General features: G+C 42.5%; 1 protein-coding gene across 2 annotated transcripts in view; it reads left to right on the forward strand.

Annotated features, from left to right (window-relative positions):
• The window catches only part of znf516 (zinc finger protein 516), a 47223-nt gene that overhangs the window by 14874 nt on the left and 8599 nt on the right, over positions 1 to 23750 (forward strand). For both annotated transcript variants that reach the window (XM_085365135.1, XM_085365134.1), the window contains exons 2-3: positions 16148 to 18381; positions 21484 to 22794. In XM_085365135.1, the coding sequence (XP_085221261.1) occupies positions 16614 to 18381; positions 21484 to 22794 (3079 nt within the window). In that variant the 5' untranslated portion in view covers positions 16148 to 16613. The remainder of the gene's footprint in view (positions 1 to 16147; positions 18382 to 21483; positions 22795 to 23750) is intronic.

A 23750-nucleotide genomic window follows, 5' to 3' on the forward strand; every position in this document is an offset into this window, starting at 1 on the left:
AAAGATCCTACAAAGTTTCTCTGATCATGAATTGAACCATGGCCATTGTGGTTGTGTGGTATGCCTTAACCACTGGTGCACCAGACATAATATTTCAGGAACAATATGTTCTGTCCAGAATTGAATGATAAACTAACTCATTAGCAGTGTAGGGACTAATGCGTTATTAGGTAACGCGTTACAGTAACTGCGTTATTATTGTGGTAACGAGCACGGTAACTAGTTATTATGCCAAAATCAGGAACGCGTTTATCGTTTCTGGGATTTAGATAGGGTCGTTATTCGTTACTTCGTGTGTTGCGTTAGACTTACCTCAGAAATTGAAACACGGACCTGGGAATGATGTCACACTCGAGTAAACGGCGTTCTGGTTAGCCTCGTCAGAGAAGTCGGGGTTCCAATATGGCGACGCCCTCGAAAACGGTTGTTTTGCTAGCCCTCTACAAAAACAAATTACTATTAAACACATATGCAGCTCATCTGCAGTCTGGAGTTACCTACATCTTCCTACTCGGAAGGCAGAATTTCCGAGTTCCGAGTACAATCGAAAGCACCACGACTGCAGTTTTCGTGTTGGACATAAAAAGTGCACGTGACACTGTGACGTAGGCTAGAATCTTAGACCACTGAAGCACTAAATCTACCATCATATTTTATTTATCTACATGACCTGACTGGAGGAAATATTATTTTGGTTAAATATTGACTATTTATGTGGCTAAAAATATTTATTATTTTATTTTTCTTTGTGAGGCTGAAAATACTTTTAAGTTTGCCCGCCATTACTGAACATGAGGTCTCCAGTTGGTGCAGTTCAGCTGTTTTCAGTTAAGTTTACAAAGAATGGACAAACCTCACTGTGTTTATGTTGAACCATTTTTGCACTAAATTATTTGCACTATTTTGATACCTACAGCTCCTAAATGGTCTGAGGTACAGTTTAGTGTTGGCACTGCTAAAAGTATACTTTCTACCCATTTCAATGATAAAAATAAATATACCTTTCAAAAGTTTATGTCGTGTTTTGTTATCCACTGCTTCTTCCTAGTGATACTACGTACAAAGATTAGATTTATAACACTGTTGCACCAACCCCAAAATTATGTGTTTGCATTTATAGAGGTTTGAAACAATAGAAATAGATTAAAACAGACAGATAAAAAGTGAGACACAAAAACAAACATTGTTCATTTCTAATTTAGTTTCATTCATTTCATCATTAACTTGCACTCACACTACTACACTGACATTTTAGGTTCAGGCCATTAGGTGACACAGTGCATTTGTGGCAGGATAGCACTAACATGTAAGCAAGCTAGAAGACTGGCATCCTTGCTGGTATCCAGTTAGGGAACCAACACATTAATAAGAGAATTCTGAATAAAACCAAAGTTAATTTCCCTAGTAACTAGTTACTTTGAAAGTAACGAATAACTTGAGGTAACTGAGTTACTTTTGATAGAAGTAACTAGTAATGTAACTAAGTTACTAATTTAAAGTAACTTACCCAACACTGCTCATTAACTTCATAAAGTCTGTTGTAGACTACTGTAGCTCCATGAACACACTGTGACAGCTAAAGAAAAAGGCAAAGCCTGACTCTGAAAGAGTCTAAACACACTATTACTCTTTGAGGCCATAATTAGCCCCAAAGTTGCTTTGAGGTAAGCTACCAGAAGCATGGTAGCATATCAATAGCTAGAGTAACAGCATGCTCTTTGTGATTTTTAAAAGAGGTAACACATGCTAACCTTCCAGATTTAGCATCTTAACATGTTTACATTTGCTAACAAATTAAAATTTGGTGCTCAATGAAAATCACATTTAGTACAGGTTATGCTCATGAAAGTATTATCTCAATAAATACTCGAACGTCAATAAAAGTTAATGGAAAGTCATTGTGTAGAGTTTATCTTGGAACACAAACGTTAGCCAAAAAAGGTATTTCTACAAACTAGAGATGTCAAGCTAACTTAATGATGGAACTGTGTGTGATTGTACAGAGCAAAGGTTATGTGGGCAAGTAGGCTACTCTTTATAGTTGTTATATACCTTTGTTGCCATCATGTTTCAATCTGAATCAAAGTACTATGATAAACCATGTTTATCATCAGTCAGTGAGGTGCTAAATATATAAAATTCAACTGTTTTAATAATATAGCGCTGATGCCCAGCAGCTATCACCTCAAGGAATTTAATATTGTATACTACAGACCTTACAAATGAAAAGTACCACTGAATGATTTTTCTACTGAAAGCTTCAGTTTTTATTTAGCAATAATAAATAACAGGAAAATATAAGAACTACAAAAATTATTTCATTACTAAAACTGTTGTTCAAAAAGTCTGAAAACCTAGTGTTTCAGAAGTATTAGAGATTTTGTTATAGTTTCACAAACTCATACACTGCATGTACAAGATACTTGAATACAGCAATTTGTTATCATTAACTTATTTGTTATCACATAACCTATTACTAGACAGGGTGGCAGCCTGACGTTCATGCCAGTATACGTTCTGCTTGCTTCTACATGTCAATATGGTAAACCCACTACTATGTAAACAGTGCAACTGGTGCAGATCAGGTTGTGGCATGGAGTTTTATTGCAAACAGGCAGCTTGCATAATTCTGCTTGTTTGCCAGTAGAATGAAGTGATCTGGTTTTCTTAGGCCCACCTGCATCTGGAGGGAAAATAAACTGACATTGTGGGCTGATTTAGATGCATATGGAGTGTTTTCCTCCCTGTTTTGTCATATGTATATTCATCTGTTAGAAACACTTGAAGTGTCTTGGATGTAATTTACTTAGTCATTCACAGGTTTTTCATGTTTTGGAGTTTTTGTGTGTCACCTACGCAGGTGTTGTTCATCTTCCTTTTTTTGTCATGTTTTGCAAGAAAACTTGTCAAATGTGACTTTTGGCTGCTGCTTCTTTGAAACAAGCTTGTTCAGTTAAACCTCTGAAGACAGATGTTCCATCAGTATATATAGTAGCAGATTTAGATCTCTTTTTTCACTGTTATGTACAAACATTAGAAATCTGTAGTGGGAGATTTGTTGTTGTTGTTGCCTGTTTGATTTAATATTTTTCAAGTAAAATATATCAAAACAAAGTAAGAAAATTTCCTGTGTTTAAGAGCTCATGCAGGTATATGAAACGTGACAAACAGACATGCATGTTCACACGCACACATCCACATTTGAGCTGCACAGCTTGGTTGGAGGAAGAGGGGAGGGGGTTGTTACAGTGTAACTATACTAGCAGATTGTCTCTGTAGGACTGTTGGATGAATGTTAAGAGACAGTGCATTCTAGCCAATTTCCTGTGCTGTGGTTACTCTGCAAATAATCGCTGTGATGTCTGGTATTGGTGTTTGGACTCTGCTCTCCTGAAGAATTTGATTACAAGCAAAAAAAAAAAGGGAGAAAATGCAGTACTAATGAGCTAAAAGTTTTTTTTTTCTCTTACCAATCTTCTCAACAGACAGTGGTGATTTGCAGTCCAAATTCCTAAAAATATTGCATGCGCCTGTAAAATGGACATCTGCAGTGTGCAGCTCCAACGCTGCAGCTCTCACACTCTCTCTTTCTACCTCGATCTCCCACATCTTCCCTTCTCGCTCCTCTCAGTCAGCTCATATTATCCTAATCCATCTCCTGCCATGACTTTACATCACTATTTACCACTTATCTTCCCTCTGCTGCCCTCCTTCTCATTATTTGCTCAGCCTTTTCTACTCTCCCTGACATGCATCTATCTCCCTCTCTTGTTTCTGATGCTGCCTTGTTTTCCTCTGTATTGGTTTAGGGTTTTTCCACTGGGCGGGTTAACAAGCCAGCATGATTTCATCAATGTGAATCAGTCAGCCTGATAAGACGTGACCCAGATGGGATCTCCAGTTCTTTTTATACAGCCATCAATCACAACTACCTAGCCACATAAGCTCACACTAACAGTAATGCCTGTCAGCCTGTGCACAGCCTGAAATATGGCATGTAGCTTTAGTGCGCTCTTTAGAAAAACTCTGTCCCACATGAAAGACTAACAATGTTTGTTATTCTCATCTTGCATCCCCAATTCCTGCTTGTTGCTTCTTTTTTTCAAAATTATTTTTGGCTATGAAATCCTGGGCAGATGTTACAGTCAGTGCACACACACACGTGCACACACACACGTGCACACACACACACGGACACATAAACAACTCCCGGAATATTCCTCATAATGGTCAATAATAAGTTTACAGTAACCTCAGTGAACTTTGTGGAATCTTATATTTGCGGTGGTGTCACTTTCATATTCCCACTGTAATAATCCCCCAAGGCCCACTATGTTTCTAGGTCAGTGATTTTATAGACATTTGCTTTGTATGCTAAAAACGTGTTAGCTTAGGAAAGAAATAGAAAAGTATACTGATACACCTCTCTTGCCTGTGCAGTAAATGTTAATCTAGCACCAGCAAATTAGCTTAGCTTCCAAACTAAGAAAATTTGCTTAGCTTAGCTTCCTAGCTAATGTTGCTACGTCGCTGCAAATTGTCTCTTTGTTCTTTTAAACGCACTCTTACAGCATGGAAACAAAAAAACAAACAAACCAGTCCTAAATTTAAACTTGTTATGTTTTCTCAAATTTCAAATTTTACAGGTTAACAAACAAAAAAACAAATCTTGTTTTCAGTTATTTACTGCAAATTTTCATTTTGAAGATGGCAAACCATGTCTGTTCTTTAAATTATTGTGGTTTACTAACAATACAAGTAGCACAGTCTGTGTAAAAGATGACTGTAACTGCTGTGACATTACCTATTTGTTTTTGAAGTGCCCTTTTAACACCCCCGACCGTTTCCATTGTTGTCATCCTGAGAGCCAAATTACCCCCCAGATGTGATGAGGAGGGGCGGGTCTGACTCTAAACCTACTTGGTTAAAGACCTCTGACCAGTTGTTAGCCAGTGAGTTTCAGTGTGGTTTCATACCACAGATAATCCTCTATTTTGAAAAATAGATTACAAAATAGACTCTATTGTTTATCCAATACGACCCAAAATGAGTAACTGAGCCCATAAATTAAACAGTAAAATGTTTACGAGGGCTAAGTCAGAAATCTGTTTCCCCATAGACTTTTATAGAGCTGAAGTCTTTTTGCAATCACAACTATCACCATCTGGTGGCCTTCAGATGTAATGCAGGTTAAAGGTACTTCTGTGTGAGCTACATCATTACTCAGTGAGCAAATGGGTGACTGGCCAAGTTGTAGCTCTACATTTGTATGGCTGTGCTAAGTAGTGGTTTCCCCCTCATCTGAGAGGTTTGCGAGGATAAGTACCTCTAGAAAAATAGTGCATCAGAAACTACTCAGTAAGCTCTAGTTTTCTCTAATAATTTGGACAGGTATTTACACAGAGATAAATTAAGTTAAACACTGCAAATGTGGGCATCATTACCTGACCTTTGTCTTTGTCTGGCTTTTTTCTTTTTTGTGTGCTATATTAGAAATCTTCATTATAGAAAGTAATGCTTATGAACTTGTTTTCTTCACGGTGTCTTTGAATATTTAGTCCTCGTGGGTTTATAAAGGGGAAGTGCCACTTACCTACTAGGCCAAAAACAATCAGAAGTTCAAGGTATCGGCTAAAAGAAGGAGCGCTAATTAAGCTAATGATCTGCTGGCAGTGACTTCATATCTGTGGAACAGGTTAAGTGTTTCAAAAGAATGTGAAACTTGTGTGGGCTTGGGTTCGGTTATTAATGTAGCTTAGCTTTAACTTAGCAGTACACACAACAAAGTGTTTTCATGCACATTTGACTACTCAGTTATTTAAATGTATCAGCTATATATTTACCTATATATTATTATTGTTTGACAGCTTTACATTTACTTTTAAGTTTAAGCAGCTGACGCACACACACACAGATGGATAGAAATGCTACGCCAGTGTGCTCTGCTATGTTTGCCTACCACCTAACATTCAAAGCTGTATAACTGAACTGACCAAAAATAAGTGAAGTTCCTGTGTGAAATGTGCGTAGACTGTAGTCTGGTGCAATTATTGAGAATCTTACTTCCACTATAGTGTAACTCTGACATTTTTAGAAACAACAGTTATGCACCATGTCAGTGGGCATTAATTCAGCAAGCTAGCCATGACTTTATTATGCCTGATATTTTTGTCATATACCATTAAAACAAGCTATATGATAGCTATAATAATTACCTGCGACGCTCCCATCCACAAAAGCAAAAAAAAGTGAGCATGGCATTACTTTTATTCTACGCTCTTATTCGCAAATCCACATACAACTATGTCTTTAAACTTTTTTTGTATTCTACGTAGCAGTTTTTCCAAGGGAAGTAATTGAATTTTGCCCTGAGGTTACTTTGTTTGGAGTTTTGTTAGTTTATTGTGTGTGTGTGTGTGTGTGTGTGTGTGTGTGTGTGTGTGTGTGTGTGTGCTTGTACTCTATTTCACTGTGTGAACACCCCACACACTATTTCTGTAGTAGAGCCATCAGGAGATTTCTGTGGAAACCCTCCCATCCTGTATTACACACACACACACACACACACACACACACACACACACACACACACACACACACACACACACACACACACACACACACACACACACACAAAGACTCAAAAACAGATCTGTTGCCCTGTTTGGTTCTCATATGTGCTCTTGACAACTCTTGCAGGATGTGATCTTCAGATTTTGCCCAAAGGTAAAGGTTTGAAAAGAAAAGCACAGCAAGTAACGAAAAAGCAAATAACCAAGCAAATCAGCAGCCAAACAAACTGTATTCAAGCACACACACAAAACCGCCCCACATATTCTGAGAGACACCTAATGCAACACCTCGGCATGGACACCTTTTACGTTTTCCAGCAGAACATTGGACGCTAACACATTTTAAATACTGTGCTGAGGAGGGTGATGTTGAAATTTGAGATAATGTTTGTGGAAACTCTCCAGTCTGAAGTAAAATTTCAGCCTTTCTAAAAAGCTGCAAGGGGAATCATGATAAACACAAGGCCTTTAATAAATCGCATTGCCATAGCTAGCTGGTAAAATAAGCAATAAGTTAGTTAATTGTGATTTTTGTGAGTCGATTACAAAAAGATCTTCTTGGCTGTTGTCTCAGTGATGCTCGGTCTTTGTGCTGTTGTTTGGGCGACTTAGCGCAGGCTCAGAGACGCCCATTAGTATGCAACAGCTTGATCAATACAAAATTTACTCTATCCCTCTCCCACGTTGATTGTGTGCAAGCGACATCTCCACGTGTTTGCACCTGTGCGCAAACTCGCTAACCGCCTGACTATCTCGCCTCAGCAAGCCACAAAATAAAAGGGTTACATCAGAAAGTGTGACAGGGTGGAAGACTGGTGGCCAACTTTGAGGTCGCTGGTCTAATTACACTTCAGAGAGATTGCAGAGGTCGCGCGGGGCTGCGGGCGAGACTGAGGAGAGTGCAGAGGAAGAGGATGAAGAAGGCAGGGAGAGTGGACAGTAGGGAGTGGGGTTAAAAGAGATGGAGAAGTTTCAATTTAACTCTACTGCACGAGTGGCTATAGTGCCTTCGCCACTGTGCTTCTTCATCTTTCTCCCAACCCTAATGCCTTCAGTTTTACCCTGAGACAAAGCATATAAACGAGTTGCATTTGCGGCCTTTCACACAGATCCGAGCAGTAAAGAATGAAACGTCTTATCTTTGATCAAACACTGCTGCGACTCTCTAAATGACTTGTTTGTTTTTGTGTGCAGAACGGTTCTGCTTGAGTGGCCCTAAATGTCTTTCCATGTAAGGGAAAATCAAAAAAGATCCCCTTATATAAGGACATTCTAATCATCCTTACATCCACTCCAGTGCTTTAGGATTAAGACTTGGATTTAGGGGTTGTGGTTAGATTAATGTTGGGCTCGGGGTTAAAGTTAGGTTTAGTGGCTTAGGAACCAACGATTAAAAAACGCAGTCTTGCACAAGAAGTCTTGTCTTTCGCAAGAAACGTGTCTGCTCGTTTTTGAACTTGGAGGTAATTTACGCGAGGGTTATGATGGTTTAGTCTGCGCTGCATGGTGACAGTAGATCCTAGTTTGTGTATGTGTGTGAGGAATGCTGCTGTGGTTTAGGAGAGGGCTAGAGACGGTGTGTGTGTGTGTGTGTTGAGGGGGGCACTGTGGGCAGGAGCACCCAGGGGTTAACGAGCGGTGTGAGAAAAACAGGCAGAGTTTGAGAAGGAGGGGGAGGGAAATATGCACACACTTATACACACACACAGAGGAAGCCGAAGATGGTTGGGTCCATAAGAGCAGGCAGCGCTTGTTGGCTTTATACTTGTGGGAGCAGGTATCAAACAATGGAAAATGTAGTGTTCTCACAATTCTTGGCAGGGGGGACAAAAGTACTGGCCTTTATCCATTTTCATGTGATACACAAGAAACCCCAAAATATTAATAATAAATAAATAAATTAAAAAAACAGGTGTCTCTTTTGATTGCAGTTGCAGCCACAGTGAATCGTACTGAAAGACAAAAGCCTCCATTGCAGTGTGTTTGGTTAGTGTGTGGGCCTGAGAACTGCACTCTTCTTTTTCCTGACCCGTCCAGTAATCCCACAAGCATGGGTGGGTCACTAAAATGTAACATGACAGTACTGACCCAAACACCTGCCACTTCCTAAACACACACACACATGCACGCACGCACGCACGCACACACACACACACACACACACACACACACACACAAAAGCGCACATACATAAACAGAGACCCAGTGGGATCTTTCTGTCCAAAAGGCCCTTCTCACGCAAATAGAGTAGGCAGACAGGATCCCTTCTCAGTCTATTTATCAGAGAAGGGGGGGTGGCGGCTTGAGGAGAGACAGACAGCATGGACCCCCTCTATTGTTCTGGCTGGGTTTAAGGGATGGGTGGGGGGCGTAGGGATGGGACCAGGGATAGGATGGGAATTGGAGACCCCAACAATGCCACAAAACCCCCCACTGCTCTTCCTGCTTATGAGAATGACCTGCTCTGACAAGAGAAGGAAGAGAGGGAAAACTATAATATCACTCAGCCCACACCGGACCCTGATTGGTCAGAGATCTGGTTATAGATTAGCCCTAAGTGGGATTCAGTTTGGAGTCAGTCAAACTCTGCCAGACCTCGTTCAGAGAACACCAAATTCTTTAGGGGTGGGGTGCAGGATGGCAAAATGGAGGAGGTCAGATCTTGTCATTAGACTATGTTTAATTTGTTAAATACACAATCAGAAGAATCAGGCATGAGTGGGTACAGACAGTCTGAGCCAGAATCAAAACAAGTCATTTAAAACTAGTCATTTGTGGGTATCGCAGCTAGCATTACCAGGAAGAATCCAGCACAAAATGGGACTAAAAGTCTTGAACCCACATCTGGACCACATCCATCTGCAGTTCATCTCTAAAGGAAGTCAATCTCCTGTCTAGCTTTCACACACACACACACACACACACACACACACAAGCATATTTTTGGTTTATGGTGGAGATATGTGAAAAATGTTGCAGGGATGATGACATACATTTCTTAGCAGTGCAGGAATAATGTACACAATTCTGAACATATTTTACTGACACAACATGTTTTTTTTTCTAGAGTGAAGAAAGAAAGTTTTATGTGTGTTTCCTTCTCACAGCTGCTGACAGGATTTTTGGTATATGGCATGTAAGTCAATAAATAGTACTTAACAGCAACTGGAGCAGAGACTGATCTGTGAACCACAAAAAGTTGATTCTTTTTTTGTTTGTTTTTTTTCCCAGCTACGGCATTTTTACCCTAAAAATGCCAGAACTCTGTGTGAGTGTGTGTGTGTGTGTGTGTTTCTTTTTTTTTTTTTTTTTGTGAACATCCTGTAGGTGTGTGTTAGAGATGCCTATCCGGCTGTGGTCTATTTCTCTCTCTTCATCGTGGCACATACAGCAGACCTCTTTGTCTGCCAGTTTAGAGCTGGGTGGGAGGTGAAGAGCAGTTTGTTCATAATGGATTATTGATTGGTCTGAGAATACACTGCGTGTGTGTGTGTGTGAGTGTTTAAGACTCCATCGCCTCTGTCCCACTCTGAGCATTGAATGTCTCCACTTTATGAGCAACTGTATAGAGGATAGTAAGTTTATTTGTAAAGTGCTCCCTGTATGTTATGCTTCCTGAAGCTGTGTGCGTGCGTGCGTGTGTGTGTGTGTGTGAGAGAGCCCTTTCTGTATGTGCTGTTAAGCTATCAATGCTGCCTGTATGAAACAGTAGTAAAAGCCAACATTGTGCATATACGGACGTTCAAAAGATGTGTGTGTGTATGGGACATTAAAAGACCCCTCTGTTTTGCTTGTTGATTCCACAGTTCCCCCTGCATGTATTTGTGTGTGTGTGTGTGTGTTTATTTTAACAGAAGGTCCACTCTTTATTTTTCTCCCCCTCTGTCTATTTTTTTTTTCATAACCTCAAATGCTGATCTCTGTGCTGCTGTGTGGGAGGGAAACAGATTCCATCTCTGCTGAAGGATGTCCCACATGAGAATGACCTAGAGTCGTTACCAGTGATAAGGTGACAGCGTGAGTGACTGACTGCGTTATGAAAGCCAATCTCCTCAAACCCGGGTATGGGAGATTTGTGCCGTGGACGCCTCTGAGGCGACTGCTGTGATGGAGGCAGAATGGTGGCATTTTCTGTCACAAAAGAGCAAAACGGCGAGGGCGAGCAAACGGTTGCAAAAACTGTGCAGCCAAATGGGAGCATGCCTTTTACTCACATGTTCTCTGCAGGCAGAATATACGGCCTCTAGAGGGTGCTGTTGCAGCTGGTACTCTTAAATAAATTGTGCTTGCCTTGCTACCAGTGGTGGATCTAAATGGATGAAGCTTGGTTTTTACGTCTGCCTTTGCGACGGCACTGCTGTGTGAAAACAAATCTGTAAACAGATCCTCTGCTTGCACAGTTTGACACAGTTTTTGTTTTTTGTTTTTTGAGATTCTCTCCAGATGTGAACCCCGGAAGATCCAGAAACAAAAAAAAAACAAAAAAAACGAGCCAAGCTGCTCTGTAAAGGTTGCGCAGGGTTGGGAAAATGAGAACGGATTTCCTCCTCTTACCGGTTTACAACTGCTAGGGTTTGGCGTTCAGAAGGCAGATCAGCTGAGGTGAACGTGTCAGGAAGGAAGACAGGAAAAGGATTGTTTTTTTTTTTTCTTCTTATTTGATGCAGCAGTCATTATCAGCTGAGTGTGTGAGACTCAAAGGAGGCTTAAGTGTCCGTTAATGGCATGTCTGATATCTGAGTGGCAGTTTTGCCAACTGGGTTTAGACTGATCATTGTGTTTGAGGGCGATCTGTTTCCTGCAAGTAACCAAAAAAAGGTTAAACACTCCAGTTACGAAGTAGCTGAACTAAACACAGTAAACTAGGATCATTTTCCAGCTATGTGCTCTCACCATCTCCAGTCCTATTAATTCCTCCCCTCTTACTGTGCACGAGGTTAATTAGCTGGAGGATGTCAATGGCAGTCACAAAGTGGAATGGGCTCCGTGTCTCAGAGAAAAACTCCTATCCATTTATTGTGCCACGGTGATCTTTAGTAGAGCTTCTCTCTCTTTTTGTTTTTGATGACTTTGATGATTGGTCATTTTCTCTGTCTCTCCTGGACTGTTTCTCTCTCCTTAAGCCAATTTGTCTTTTTTTTTTTTCTTCATCCTTTAGCCTCTATGGCGACAAGCCTGCATTGTTTCCCTTCTGGTGGTTAATCTCATTACATTTCAATTGGCACATGTGCTTGTCTGGTGGATGACAGGCTTACAGTTGAATAGTCTCAACCCCTCCCAACCCTCTTGACCCCCAGTCAGCAAGGCCATTTAATAGCAAATAAGATCATTATCCTCTGTTTTTAGCGCCAGAACTGGAAAAAACTACTAAGTACTAATGAGTAACATTAGGCTGGAGACAGAGAGCAGATGGAACAGATTGAGGGGAAACTGAGGTGGATAAATGGCTGTGGGTAGATGGCTTTGTTTTCCTTATTGTCCCTCATCACTTGAATTTCTGTCTGTTACAGTGACAACTGGAGTCTTCTCGTGATAATATTTGGCTCATATAACAGTTTATGAATATCTTCTCTAAGATAGCTACATAAATTAAACACTGCGCCATGGGTCATGGTGTTAAAATAATAAGGGCTTAGCAATTACAGCAGCAAACTGTGGTGCTCTTTCAGGAGGCTGCACAGATGAAATGCAGATCATGAACTTACAGTAGTAATTATTCTACATACAGTGATACTTCTAATGCTTCTGATCTAAATCAGCAGCTATGCTAGCGGCTCTGTGACACTAAATTTAGTGCAGTGCGCTGAAATTCTTAAAATGGCATTGAAATATTGAGCAGGTCTATTGTTATCTAGTTTTCTTTGTATTAGCATGTTAGCATTTGTTGCCACTAAAAACAGAGTGCAGTTTAGACAGATGAGGATTTCATTAGTAATTCATTCATAAACTGACAAACTCTTGTATCAATTCTATGCAAATCCACGACACGACATCAAAGCCCAGTGCATCCAATAGGCCTCAGTCACACAGGCCTAGAGACCTGTCAGCAACCCCCTGTCAACCTCCGTTTGCTAGGAAAAAATGTGTACCTTTTGACCAGCTGCTGTCTGTCACCAGCTAAAATCAGTATCAAAGAGGGTGTGACACCAAAAACCTTGGAGTTGCTTTTGTTTCCATCAAATTGCTGCAGTTTGCATGGATGGTGGCAAACTCCTTGCAAGTGAGCGTAGCAAAAGGTGAAAAATTGCTATTCAAACCTGAAACAGAGAACATTTGACTTCAAATAAAAGTTGTGCTTTAACGCTGCGTCCCGCACGTTTCAAAAGGAACAACTTTTGCGCATGGACTTTTCACAATTTTATTTCTCATTTGGAAAGTAGCTTCCAACTGATTGCAGACTAGTCCGTTTTTCCTTGCAAACGGTTGGTGACCATAGCAACTTGCTAGCAACCAAAGCAATTGCACGGAGGGTTTTCAGTATAGTACAACCTTTTGTTAACTGGTGTTTGCCAAAAGGTTGCCGACCACTATCTAGGCCTGTTTGCCTGGAATCAGAATCAGAATCAGAATCAGAATGGGGTTTATTGCCAAATGTTGAGCAGGTTTACAACATTAGGAAATTGCTGCGGTGCTTCAGTGCAAACATGCTGTCATAAATAGCACTTAAATAGAGATGGAAAAAAATAAAAGTAGGGATAAGAATTAAAAGTGCTACGTGGAAAGATATGTGCATGAGATATACATGAGATATATACATGAGAATAAGAATTAAGAGTGCTACGTTGAAAGCCTTACATACTGAGATCTTTTTAAATTGATAAGCAAAAACTTTGAAAAGGACCACAAAGGTCATATTTGGGGTGGCTGTAGCTCAGGTGGCAGAGCAGGTCAGCCACTAATCAGAAGGTCGGTGGTTCGATCCCAGGCTGCCTCCTGGCTGCATGCCAAATATCCTTGGGCAAGATACTAACCCCGTGTTTGCCTACTGGTGGTGGTCAGAGGGCCCGGTGGCGCCGGCAGCCTCGCCTCTGTCAGTGCGCCCCAGGGCAGCTGTGGCTACAATGTAGCTTGCCATTGCCAGTGTGTGAATGTGTGTGTGAATGGGTGAATGACTGAATGTAGTGTAAAGCGCTTTGGGGTCCTTAGGGACTAAGTAAAGCGCTATACATATGCAGGCCATTTACCATATTTAATCGCCTGCATTTGGGTTATGCATGTCACTTCCATCCACAAAGCCATGCCCTTAACACTGTGTATGCTTTTACAGGTTGACAGTTTTCAGTTAAACAGAAATAAATTATGATTAACTGTATTATGTTTAGACAGTTGTCTCGATCTGATACAGTACTTTATTTCAGGGTAATGCGAGGCACAGCTGCACTTATGGCAGCAATGGTACGTCTTCACTATAAATCTTAGCAGACTAAGCTCGCCCAGAGGAAGCATGGTAGCCTACTGAGGCTGATTTCAATAGCATAAATCATTCTTGAGAGATAGATAGCTTTGGTGCAGGGTAGTCATTTTCAGTGCAAGAATTTAAGACACATGATTGTTCTGGTGCTAACTTTCCTCCTCCACCACCTTATACTCTTATGATTATGATCAATTATCCACTTATAATTAGAGCTCGGCAGTAACTCAGCTCACGGGTTCTGAGACTTTATGTATAAGCCTGTAATAATGTTGTCAGTCAGATTTCACATAGTTCATGCTTTCAGGCAGGTTTCCCATGGAAATCTTTTCATGCTTGAGAGTTTTGTGATAGTAACTTATGTGATATGTCCGGTTTTATAAAGGAAAATGTTTCCTTGTTTTAAATCAACAGGGCTGCCTTATGCATTGATGTTTTAATGAGCTGACGGTTAGAAAAGAATAAAGATGTGAATGACCTTTAATCAGTATTGTGAAAGAGTGGGACAGCCCATGAGGAAAAACGTCAATATGGTGAAAAGTAGGCACTTTGAACAGTATTCAGGGTACACTATGGCTAATTCAGGTTAGGCCTGGATTTTCGGGATTATTGGTATAAAGAAATGTCGTAGACACAAACAGTTTAAGAAAATCAGTATTTCACCTGTTCATGGAAATACTGTGTATGCAGTCAACACGGAAGTTTCTGTTTGTCTCATCGCTCTCTCTTATCTATCTCTTTCTGTTTGACTCTCTCTCTGACCCCATTCAACTCCAGTCGAGAAATAGAGCAAAGCAAACTGTCTGAAGAGCCACTTCCTGTTGTGTACTTAAGATCCCTGTCATGTGATAGAATCAGTTGAGACGGGTGCATGAGGCCACTGTGGGGAGGGAATATGGTGGCACTGCTGATGTTGCTGATGTGAAAGCGACCCCCCCCCCCCCCCCCCACCACCACCACCACCACCACTCCTCCAGCACAACCCCCACCCAACTCCAACCCCGATTGTGTAAAGTGTCGACTCAGCCATTGTGTCAGAGCCCCCACGCTCTCCTCCCACCCACATCCCCACCCGACTCGTGCACAATCACTGCACACACATCCACGTGCATAGTGGCAGCGAACAGTGCAAGATACAGACTCACAGTGTCCTATAGACACACACGCGCACACACACACGAACACACACCTAAACCCTGTACATTTTTGTCAGACTGTTCGGTGGGCAAGAAGGTCAAGTGCTTATCACCACAGTGAGCTTTGAGGTCCAAGAAAGGTTAGGAAGCTGCTTTTTGAATAGGGTAGCCATACATACTATGGTATGTATATGAATACATTATACTTGCTAAACTTGTAAACATTGCTATTATGAGAATGGAACTGCATTCATGATAAAATATTCATACCAAAATGCTTACTGTAGGTTGATAGTAACTGTAATAGTTCTATTATGAAACCTTCAAAAGGAAGATTCTGCAGCTGCTTTTTTTTTTTTTTTTTTTTTTTTAAATGTTCTGCTGCAAAAAGTGACAATTAGTCCATCATTTTAAAGTGTGACTTGAAATGAGAGCTATGGATGAGTCATTTGGCTCATTGTGTCTTTTTCTCAGCAGTGCTGTCAGTGACTGCTGACTTTATCTGTTGGGAGTCTATGTACAAAACAAGTCCATTTGCGCAGGGCTGTGCAGCTTTACATGGCTTTGGAGGTACAATTCAGGGACGCACGTGATGGTTATGAAGCAGATTTAACACACAGACAATTATACGTTAGGGCTACATCATAGTAAAAGATGCAAAGACATCTTTCTTTACCTTACACAAGCGTGTGTAGCTTTGTTAGGTTAGTGACTTTATAATTAAGTTAGCACAAAGTAACAAATCATAAACAACATATCAAATGTTATTCCTCGTTGCTTCGTTTTAACATTTCTTCCATCGGAACTCCAACAAGCAGGATAAAGGTTGTTTTTTTTTGTTTTTTTTAATAAGAATATGTCAGACCCCGAGATCCTTGCATCTGATAAGCCCGGATGTGGCATATACATCTATGGCTGTGTACACAGCCACTACAGTGGCTTGTTGAGGTGGATTTAGAAAACTAAAAGTCTTCTTGAAATGATGCGCTGCAGCTGAACTAACATGCCTTTCTCATTTTTATTCACAGGTGGATAGTATACGTGTGGGTCCCCGCTTAAAGAACGCTCGCCGTTTGGCAGTACAATGAAGACCAGAAGAGTAGCGAATGACCACCTCTGAGGCAGAGACCTTCAGACATGCCACTCCACCGACACAATGACATGAAACTGCGTGAAACTTTCACATTATTTTGACAAAGAGATTGTTTAAATCTCAGTTATTATATGCCGACCTTTTCGACCCTGAGAGAGCAAATGACAAGTAGCTGTTTGTGATTTGAGTCACCGAGGATGGCTATATTGCGTGGCATCCAGTGACTAGACTTCAGCTGCTATATTAGTAGCCTGATCGAATGATTGAAGGCAGATAGTGTTTTCAACGTGCCAACAAGGACGCATCAGACATCTCTAGATGTACAGCTGCAGATAGCAGTAGTTATAAATACTTTTTGAGCTTATGAAAGGCCACCTAGACAGGGTAGTTTAATTCATACCATGAATCCCAGAGACAGTGTGGACGTAATGGAGACTCAGTCAGGAGGTCAGAAGGAGAAGTTGAGCGTAGACAAAGCCAACCCTAAAAATGAGATGGAGGCCGAGGACGACAAAACTCCTGGGAGTTACGACTGCAACATCTGTGGACGCAGCTTTCCTTTCCTTAGCTCTTTGTCGCAGCATATGAGACGCCACACGGGTGCGCGCCCTTACAAATGCCCCTACTGTGACCACAGAGCCTCGCAGAAGGGCAACCTCAAAGTCCACATTCGCAGTCACAAGCTGGGCACGCTGTCTAGCCACCACTCCAATGAGGATGAAGATGGTGCTGCTGAGGAGGAGGAGATGAGGGTTTCAGAGGGTCTCGATGGAGGCACCAGCCCAACCAAGAGCAGCTCTGCCTGTAACCGGATGATAAATGGGGATGGCGGTGAGGAAACCCGTAGGAAAGTCCCTGTGAGGAGCATGAAAAGGGAAAAGTCCGTCACTGAGCAGCGGCCTTACTGTTGCCGTTTGTGCGGCTACGAGGCCCAGCGGGAAGACCAGCTCCTCAGCCACATTGAGAAGGTCCACATAACAGCAGACACAGAAGAGGAGACCGCTGTCAAGGAGGAGGCTGCGACCGAAGCTGACGTCATCCAGCCCCAGAGTGACGGGACCTTCCCTTGTGAGACTTGTGGTCAGGTCTTCTCCCAGTCCTGGTTCTTGAAGTCACATATGAAGAAACACGCGGGGATCCTGGATCACTGCTGTCGCATCTGTGGGAGACGTTTCCGCGAAGCGTGGTTTCTCAAATCTCACATGAAAACACACAACACCAAATCTAGGTCACGGTCAAAAGCAGAGTCAACTGAGCATCCAGCCACCATCAATGATGTAGCCCAGGATCCTGATATTGTTACCGGCTCCGTTACTTCTGTCTACCAAATGTGCTCCAAATGTGGAAACCTGTTTCACAACAGAGAGAGCCTAAGAGCCCACGATAAAGTTCACAGTCTCGGCTATAGCAGGAAGTCCCCGAGCCAAGGGAGGCCCGATGATGATGAGGACTCCCCAGCTACTAAGAAACGTTTCCTTGACTACTTAAACCTCCAGCCTTTTGAGGGAAAGAACCAGGATGAAGAGGAGGAAAGTGAGGAAAAGATAATAGGTCAAAGAATCCCAGAGCTAGATCCAGTTTGCAGTTACCAGGCCTGGCAGTTAGCCACTAAAGGAAGGGTTGTGGAGCCGGTAGAGTCTAGTTACAAGGCCTCTTGCGGGGCAGGAAGTATCGGAGAGGAAGCCCTAGCCGGTGCTGCTGTGGTTTTTGAAAAGGAGAGCAGCCGTTATGTCCTGCAAGGTCAAGAGAAACGCAGTTCGGGTAGACGCAGCAGCTCCGGTTTGGGAAGCCACACCTCTTCAGGGGACCGGACACCAGACAGCCTCAGTGATTCCGAGTACCGGCCTTCGTCTCGTCAGGACAGAAGGCGCCCATCCCAGTCGCAAGCTTCTTCCTGCAAGTCCAACGAGTGCTTTGAGTGTGGCAAGGTGTTCCGCAGCCGTCACCAGATGATCGTCCACCAGCGGGTTCACAGGAAGGATGGAGGCAGGGCCTCTGTTGGAGACAAGGAAAGAAGCGCAAGAGATGAGCGATGGGGCTCCACCAGTGACCCAGAGTCAGGTTCTCCCAGCTGGCCCAGCACCCCGGGATATGGAGATTCTCCACCAGCTTCCACCCTTGGAGACCAGGCCTCAGAGATGGGTACTGCAAACTCTGGAGAGCTTTCGGGTTAGTAAACAGTATTTTCTATTGGCTTAATCTTGTTTTATTCCCTTTTTATTTGTTTGAAATAACCCTCTTCCATTATAGATGCCACATAATATATAATATACGCAAAGAGCTGAGGATCAATTAATGTGATGATAAGGAGTCTAGTTAAATAAGCTATGACCAACAATTCTATCAAAATATAATGTGAAACATAAGTGTAGAACCATATCTTGAAGGATTTTAGGCTCAGGAGTGATTGTAGTGCTTTTAAAGCCTTGCAGTAAATATCTGCTGATGAAATGTGCTTTGTGAAGCTGCAGCTTCTCAGCTCATCAGCCTTTATAGAGTGGGAAGTAGAGCCACCATGTGGCAAAATGTCCAAGTTACATATTTGTGCACGGCACTCTATAAAAACAGAGTGCCGCTCTTAGATGCCATTATATATGGTCAATAAACTTTAACAGTTGCCGGAAAGTCAGTTTACAACAGTGCCATTATTATGTAATGCAGAACAATGAACGGTTAGCAGTTAAATGAGAGTTTGTGCCTTTCAGCGGCATGTCAACAGAGCAGAGGACATTTTTGGAATGCCTATCATTTTTTTCACCTCCACAACCAATAAACACTGCTAAGCAAAGGGGGGAAAAAAAGGAGAAGAAGAAGAAAGGACACCCATAATCATGGGTTAAAAATGCTAAAGGAGGAATTCCTGCGTTACGGCTCTCTGCTGTTTATCTTTCAAACTTCAGATTTCTGTCTGCACAGCTACGGGACGGCGGATAGCATAGAATTGTTGTGATTGTTTCTTTTCCTCCCTGCTAGTACAGAAATGCAAAAATAGCAGCAGCATTTCTTCAGGCCTGATCGAGCTGTGCGCTATTTCAGGTCTTCCTGTCTCAGGAAACTCCCCTCACCTCCCTCCTGCTTATATGTGTGTGAATATGATTTTTTTTTTCTCTCTCTGATTTGTGTCTTAGCCATGAACACATGTTTGCTTGCTTCCCTTAACACACTGGTATTGTTTATTATATAATAACAAATTATTAGCTTTACTGGGAACATCAAAAAGTCATTGAAGGCAGGCTCGGACTGTTTTTTTTTTTTTTTTTATAGTTGTGCAGCACTGTGAGGAATTCACTCTCTAAAAAGAACAATCTGAGACTGCGCTTGACTGTGTGAGATTGTGTTAGTTATACTAGAAATGCCTAAAATCTCTTTTAAACATTTAAAAAATATTTTTACGTGTGTACAACAGTGATGCAAAATTACAGTTTAGTGTGCACATTGCTTCATCGAGGGAAGGTCAAAGGTAAAATGAAGGTAGCAAACACCGCTGAATCCACCGTTCCAATATCCGAGCAGTGCTATCTAGCTTAGATAACGTCTCTTCATCAGAGATCACTGTCACTGAGGTCAGGTTGGATTTTATACACAGAGGGTGTCAGGATCAGTCTGTTGAAACATTAAATTAACAGTTAGCGATGAAAACGTATTTAGGATTCGGCGATTAACTAATGTGTTTTATTCTCAAGCAGCAAAAGATTTTATTTATCTGGCCATCCATCCTTTTCCTCGTTACCTTTCTTCCTCGTCTGCCTGCTGACTCTTCTAATCTCTAAGGTTACCTCCTGTGACACTTCCACTGTCACTCATCCACTCTCCTTACCACTGAGCCAGCCAAGCAGCCTGATGTTTGAGGGATTGGTTATTTATAGCGTCACTTTCCAGTGAGGGGCCATGCAGGCTGAGAGGACGCTCCTTTCGAGCCACCACACTATTTGTGTTTACTAATACACATATGTTGTGTACTCCACCCTTTATATGATGGCCCCACACCACTGGTTATTAACTGAATAATAAAAGTACTGGTTTGGTAACCAGAAAACATCAGTTGTTCCACTCTAACTGGTAGTCTACCCTGTGCCACGCTTTACCTTTGGCGGGGTCCTGGGCTGTGAGCGCTGGCCAACGTTGCCAACAGGAAGCCAAATGGAAAAACAGATGGCAGATTGCTGGTGCTGTAAAAAAAAAGAGGAGGGATTATGGAGAATACAATAATGTGCTACTTAGAGTATCTGATGTATTTTATCATACATATGAGTCTGCATGTGCGATTACCCTGCCTCTGGCAGTCTTTCATACTGAAAAAGTCTAACTTTAGGATTGTTCTTCCTCACATATATATTTTTTTATTTAAAACCAAATATTGCTACTCATTCTACATCTATTACTAGTGTTTCCATTCAGTTTGATATCATCGCCTCTGTCAGCGCGCCCCAGGGTGGCTGTGGCTACAATGTAGCTTGCCATCACCAGTGTGTGAATGTGTGCGTGAATGGGTGGATGACTGGATATGTAAAGCGCTTTGGGGTCCTTAGGGACTAGTAAAGCGCTATATAAATACAGACCATTTTACCATTTACCATTTTACCATCATTATTAATGATCTCTGTTCCTGTTGAAAATTTGGACACTTAGGGAAATCCAGTCATAACAATCACATTCACTGTTAGAAACCTGTCAACTGCCACCTTGTGGGGAGTTTATAGAATTGCACCTGCATGGCTTAGCAGCATTGGCTCAGTACATTTAACACATGCAATGTAAAGCAGTGCCAGCATAAGAGCGTGCCAGTAAATAAACCAGTTTTACAGCCCTGTAACACTCCTCATTTGTTTATATGTCAATAAGGAGTTTATTGAACTCTATGGCAATGTTCGATGCTATGTTGTAACTATTTCCATCTCTCTGAAATAATATTCAAATATTTATACATAACCTTCACATGAGTTTTGCATGGTCACAGACTATTACTGAAGAAATACCAAATCTTAATGAAATGTTAAAATGTAATTTTGTTTTGTTTTCTCCTATTCTGTATATTCTTGCATTAGTAGATATAATTGTTTTATTTTAGTATGCATAAAATAAAAAGAGAGGTTTTGGAAAGACTGATCAATGCTGCAGCCTGGTGGACATTTACTAAAACTACATCTAGTCGAACCAACATGAATGTGAAAGAAATGATCCCTGGGTTAACTATTAAGTGTATTAAACTATAATCAACATGACATCCTTTGTAGCCACTGACCTTTTTGTTGTTGTTGCTTTTCCCTACAGATGAGAAGCCTTACATCTGCAGCATGTGTGACTTTGTCGCCACAGATTCACAGGCCTATTTAACTCATGTCCGTGTCCAACATCCACCTGCCTCTAAAGATAGATCCAGCACCATTCCCAGTCCCAGCTCGGACAGAGGAACTCCCAGCAGTAATATCAAACTTAAGAAAGCGCTTCTTCATGGAGTAAACAACTCTACATCCCCTCCTGGCTACCGTTCAGCTCAGTCCACTGCACTCGATCCCAGCGTAGCACCTTTGGATCTATGTGTCAGGGCTGAGGGCATCAGGGGTATAGCCTCTTTAGCCTTGGACAAGAAAAGCCTCCCTAGCCACAAGTGCTCCTTCTGCTCTCACTCCACCCGCTACCCCGAGGTGCTCTGGATGCACCAGACTGTGGCTCACCGCATTAATGGCAATAGTTCCAATCTGGCTCCTAAATGGGCTCTTAAAACCAACTCAAAAGGCTCCAAGGACAGTTCGTTATCCTCTAGGAGACGCACAGGACCTCCACCTTTCCTGGAAGGGAAGGAGTGTCAGCCTCTCCCTTCGCTGATGCGCACCCAGCGCACACGGCCTCCAGCGTGCTCTAGCGAGGCTCTAAAAAAGAGCAAGCCAGCCAGTTATTCAGCCACACCATCATCATCTTTTGCTCCCTGTGCCTCTTCCTCAAGGGGCCCCTCTTCTAGCTTGGGCACCCAAGCTGGGAGAGTCCCAGCACGGCCAGGCAGCAGCAACATCAGACCCACGGAGGACCACACTCATCAGTCACGCTTCAGACCCAAAGTGGAAGTGTACCCGCGGGGAAGCTCGCTGTCATCCTCCAGCTCCTTGGAGAAGAACACTGGCACCCCTTCACGCCCCTCAGCCCCAACTGCCGGCTCCACTACATCTTCCAGAGCTGACCGCTACTTGTTGCCCCAAGAGGGACTGGGTTTCATGCTGTCTAGCAAACACGGCCTAGCAGAGTACAGTCGAGCTAGGGGCACCCCTCATCAGCAGCTTCCTAATCCTCACAGCCAGGTTCGGGCTAACGCTACGAGGCCCAGCACCATTACCCATAGTTCAACTGCAGGACCCAACTTTGGTGCCTCGCAGGCGAAGGGTGGCGCTTTTCAGAATTCCTCCTGTCCCTCCTCATCCTCTTCTTCATTACCTTCAGAGGCTCGCAGGGAGGTAAAGCAGGAGCCAATTACCGAGACACCAGAGACGCCAAGTGACGTCCTCGGCTTCCTCAAAAACTACAGCCCTCATGAATTTGCTACCATGTACCACCGCTGGGGTGCAGCCAATGCCCTCATGGATCCTACTGGTAGGCATCAATTTATTTATTTTTATGGCTGATTTACTTTTGTTTGTGAAAATTAGCAGTGGCGTAGTCCAAGTTCTGTTTTATTGTGTTTTTATAATGCCAAACATTGGAAAAAAGCTGCACTGCAGAAAGTCCCTCATCATAAGCTCACATCCAAAATGCCCAGAGGGCCTTGGCTTTGCCAAATGTCAGGAGTATGTAGAAGAGTATTTTCCAGTGTCTGAGCAACTTTTTCAGCTGATATGATTAGAAGTGATTAAACCTGACAAGCTATCGAAGAAAAAGACACCAGCAGCCTCAAACATCCAAACTTGTAGAGCAGGCACACATATTTCTCTTTATCTCACACACTTGGCACTCCATCTGGGAGAAAGTGATCGACAGGCAAACACACACACAGTCTGATGAGGTTTTTAATAACGATGGGATCCATTAAACGAGCGCACACGTGTGCTCGCATGTTTGTGAGGCATAATGAAAGTCTTTATCTGAGGCAGCATGTGTGTCCATATGTGCCTGAAATTTTTAGATGCAAAAGGAACGTGTGTTTGTGTGTGTGTGTGTAGCCTCTATTTATTTATTTTTTTGTAATCGTGAAAGACGTGAGAGAACCTTTGCTACTCTCAGGTCTGCGAGGCATGCCTACTCTCCAGCTCCACTCTCCCAGAAAGCTGTCACAAACTGTTTAGGTCACGGCTCTGCCTGACGAGAGACTCGCACAGATGCGAATGGAGGGAGGAAAAACAGAGAGAGGGAACAGAAGAGGCAAAGAGAGAGATGAGACAGAATAATTACCCCACCAGCTGCTTTGGAAATGGTCATTACCGAACATCCGTATTATTTGCCCATTTTCAGTTGTGTCTCTGAGGTCAAGTGGGGCTGTGTGGAGCCAGGGGTCAAAGACAACAGCCCCAGAGCAGACGCATGACATCGCTGTCACCCGTCCAGGCGCATAT

Source organism: Diplotaxodon limnothrissa, linkage group LG11 (genome assembly GCF_057381915.1).
Source record: "Diplotaxodon limnothrissa isolate DT_005_m linkage group LG11, D_limnothrissa_male_GT1.1, whole genome shotgun sequence".
NCBI classification, from domain to species: domain Eukaryota; kingdom Metazoa; phylum Chordata; class Actinopteri; order Cichliformes; family Cichlidae; genus Diplotaxodon; species Diplotaxodon limnothrissa.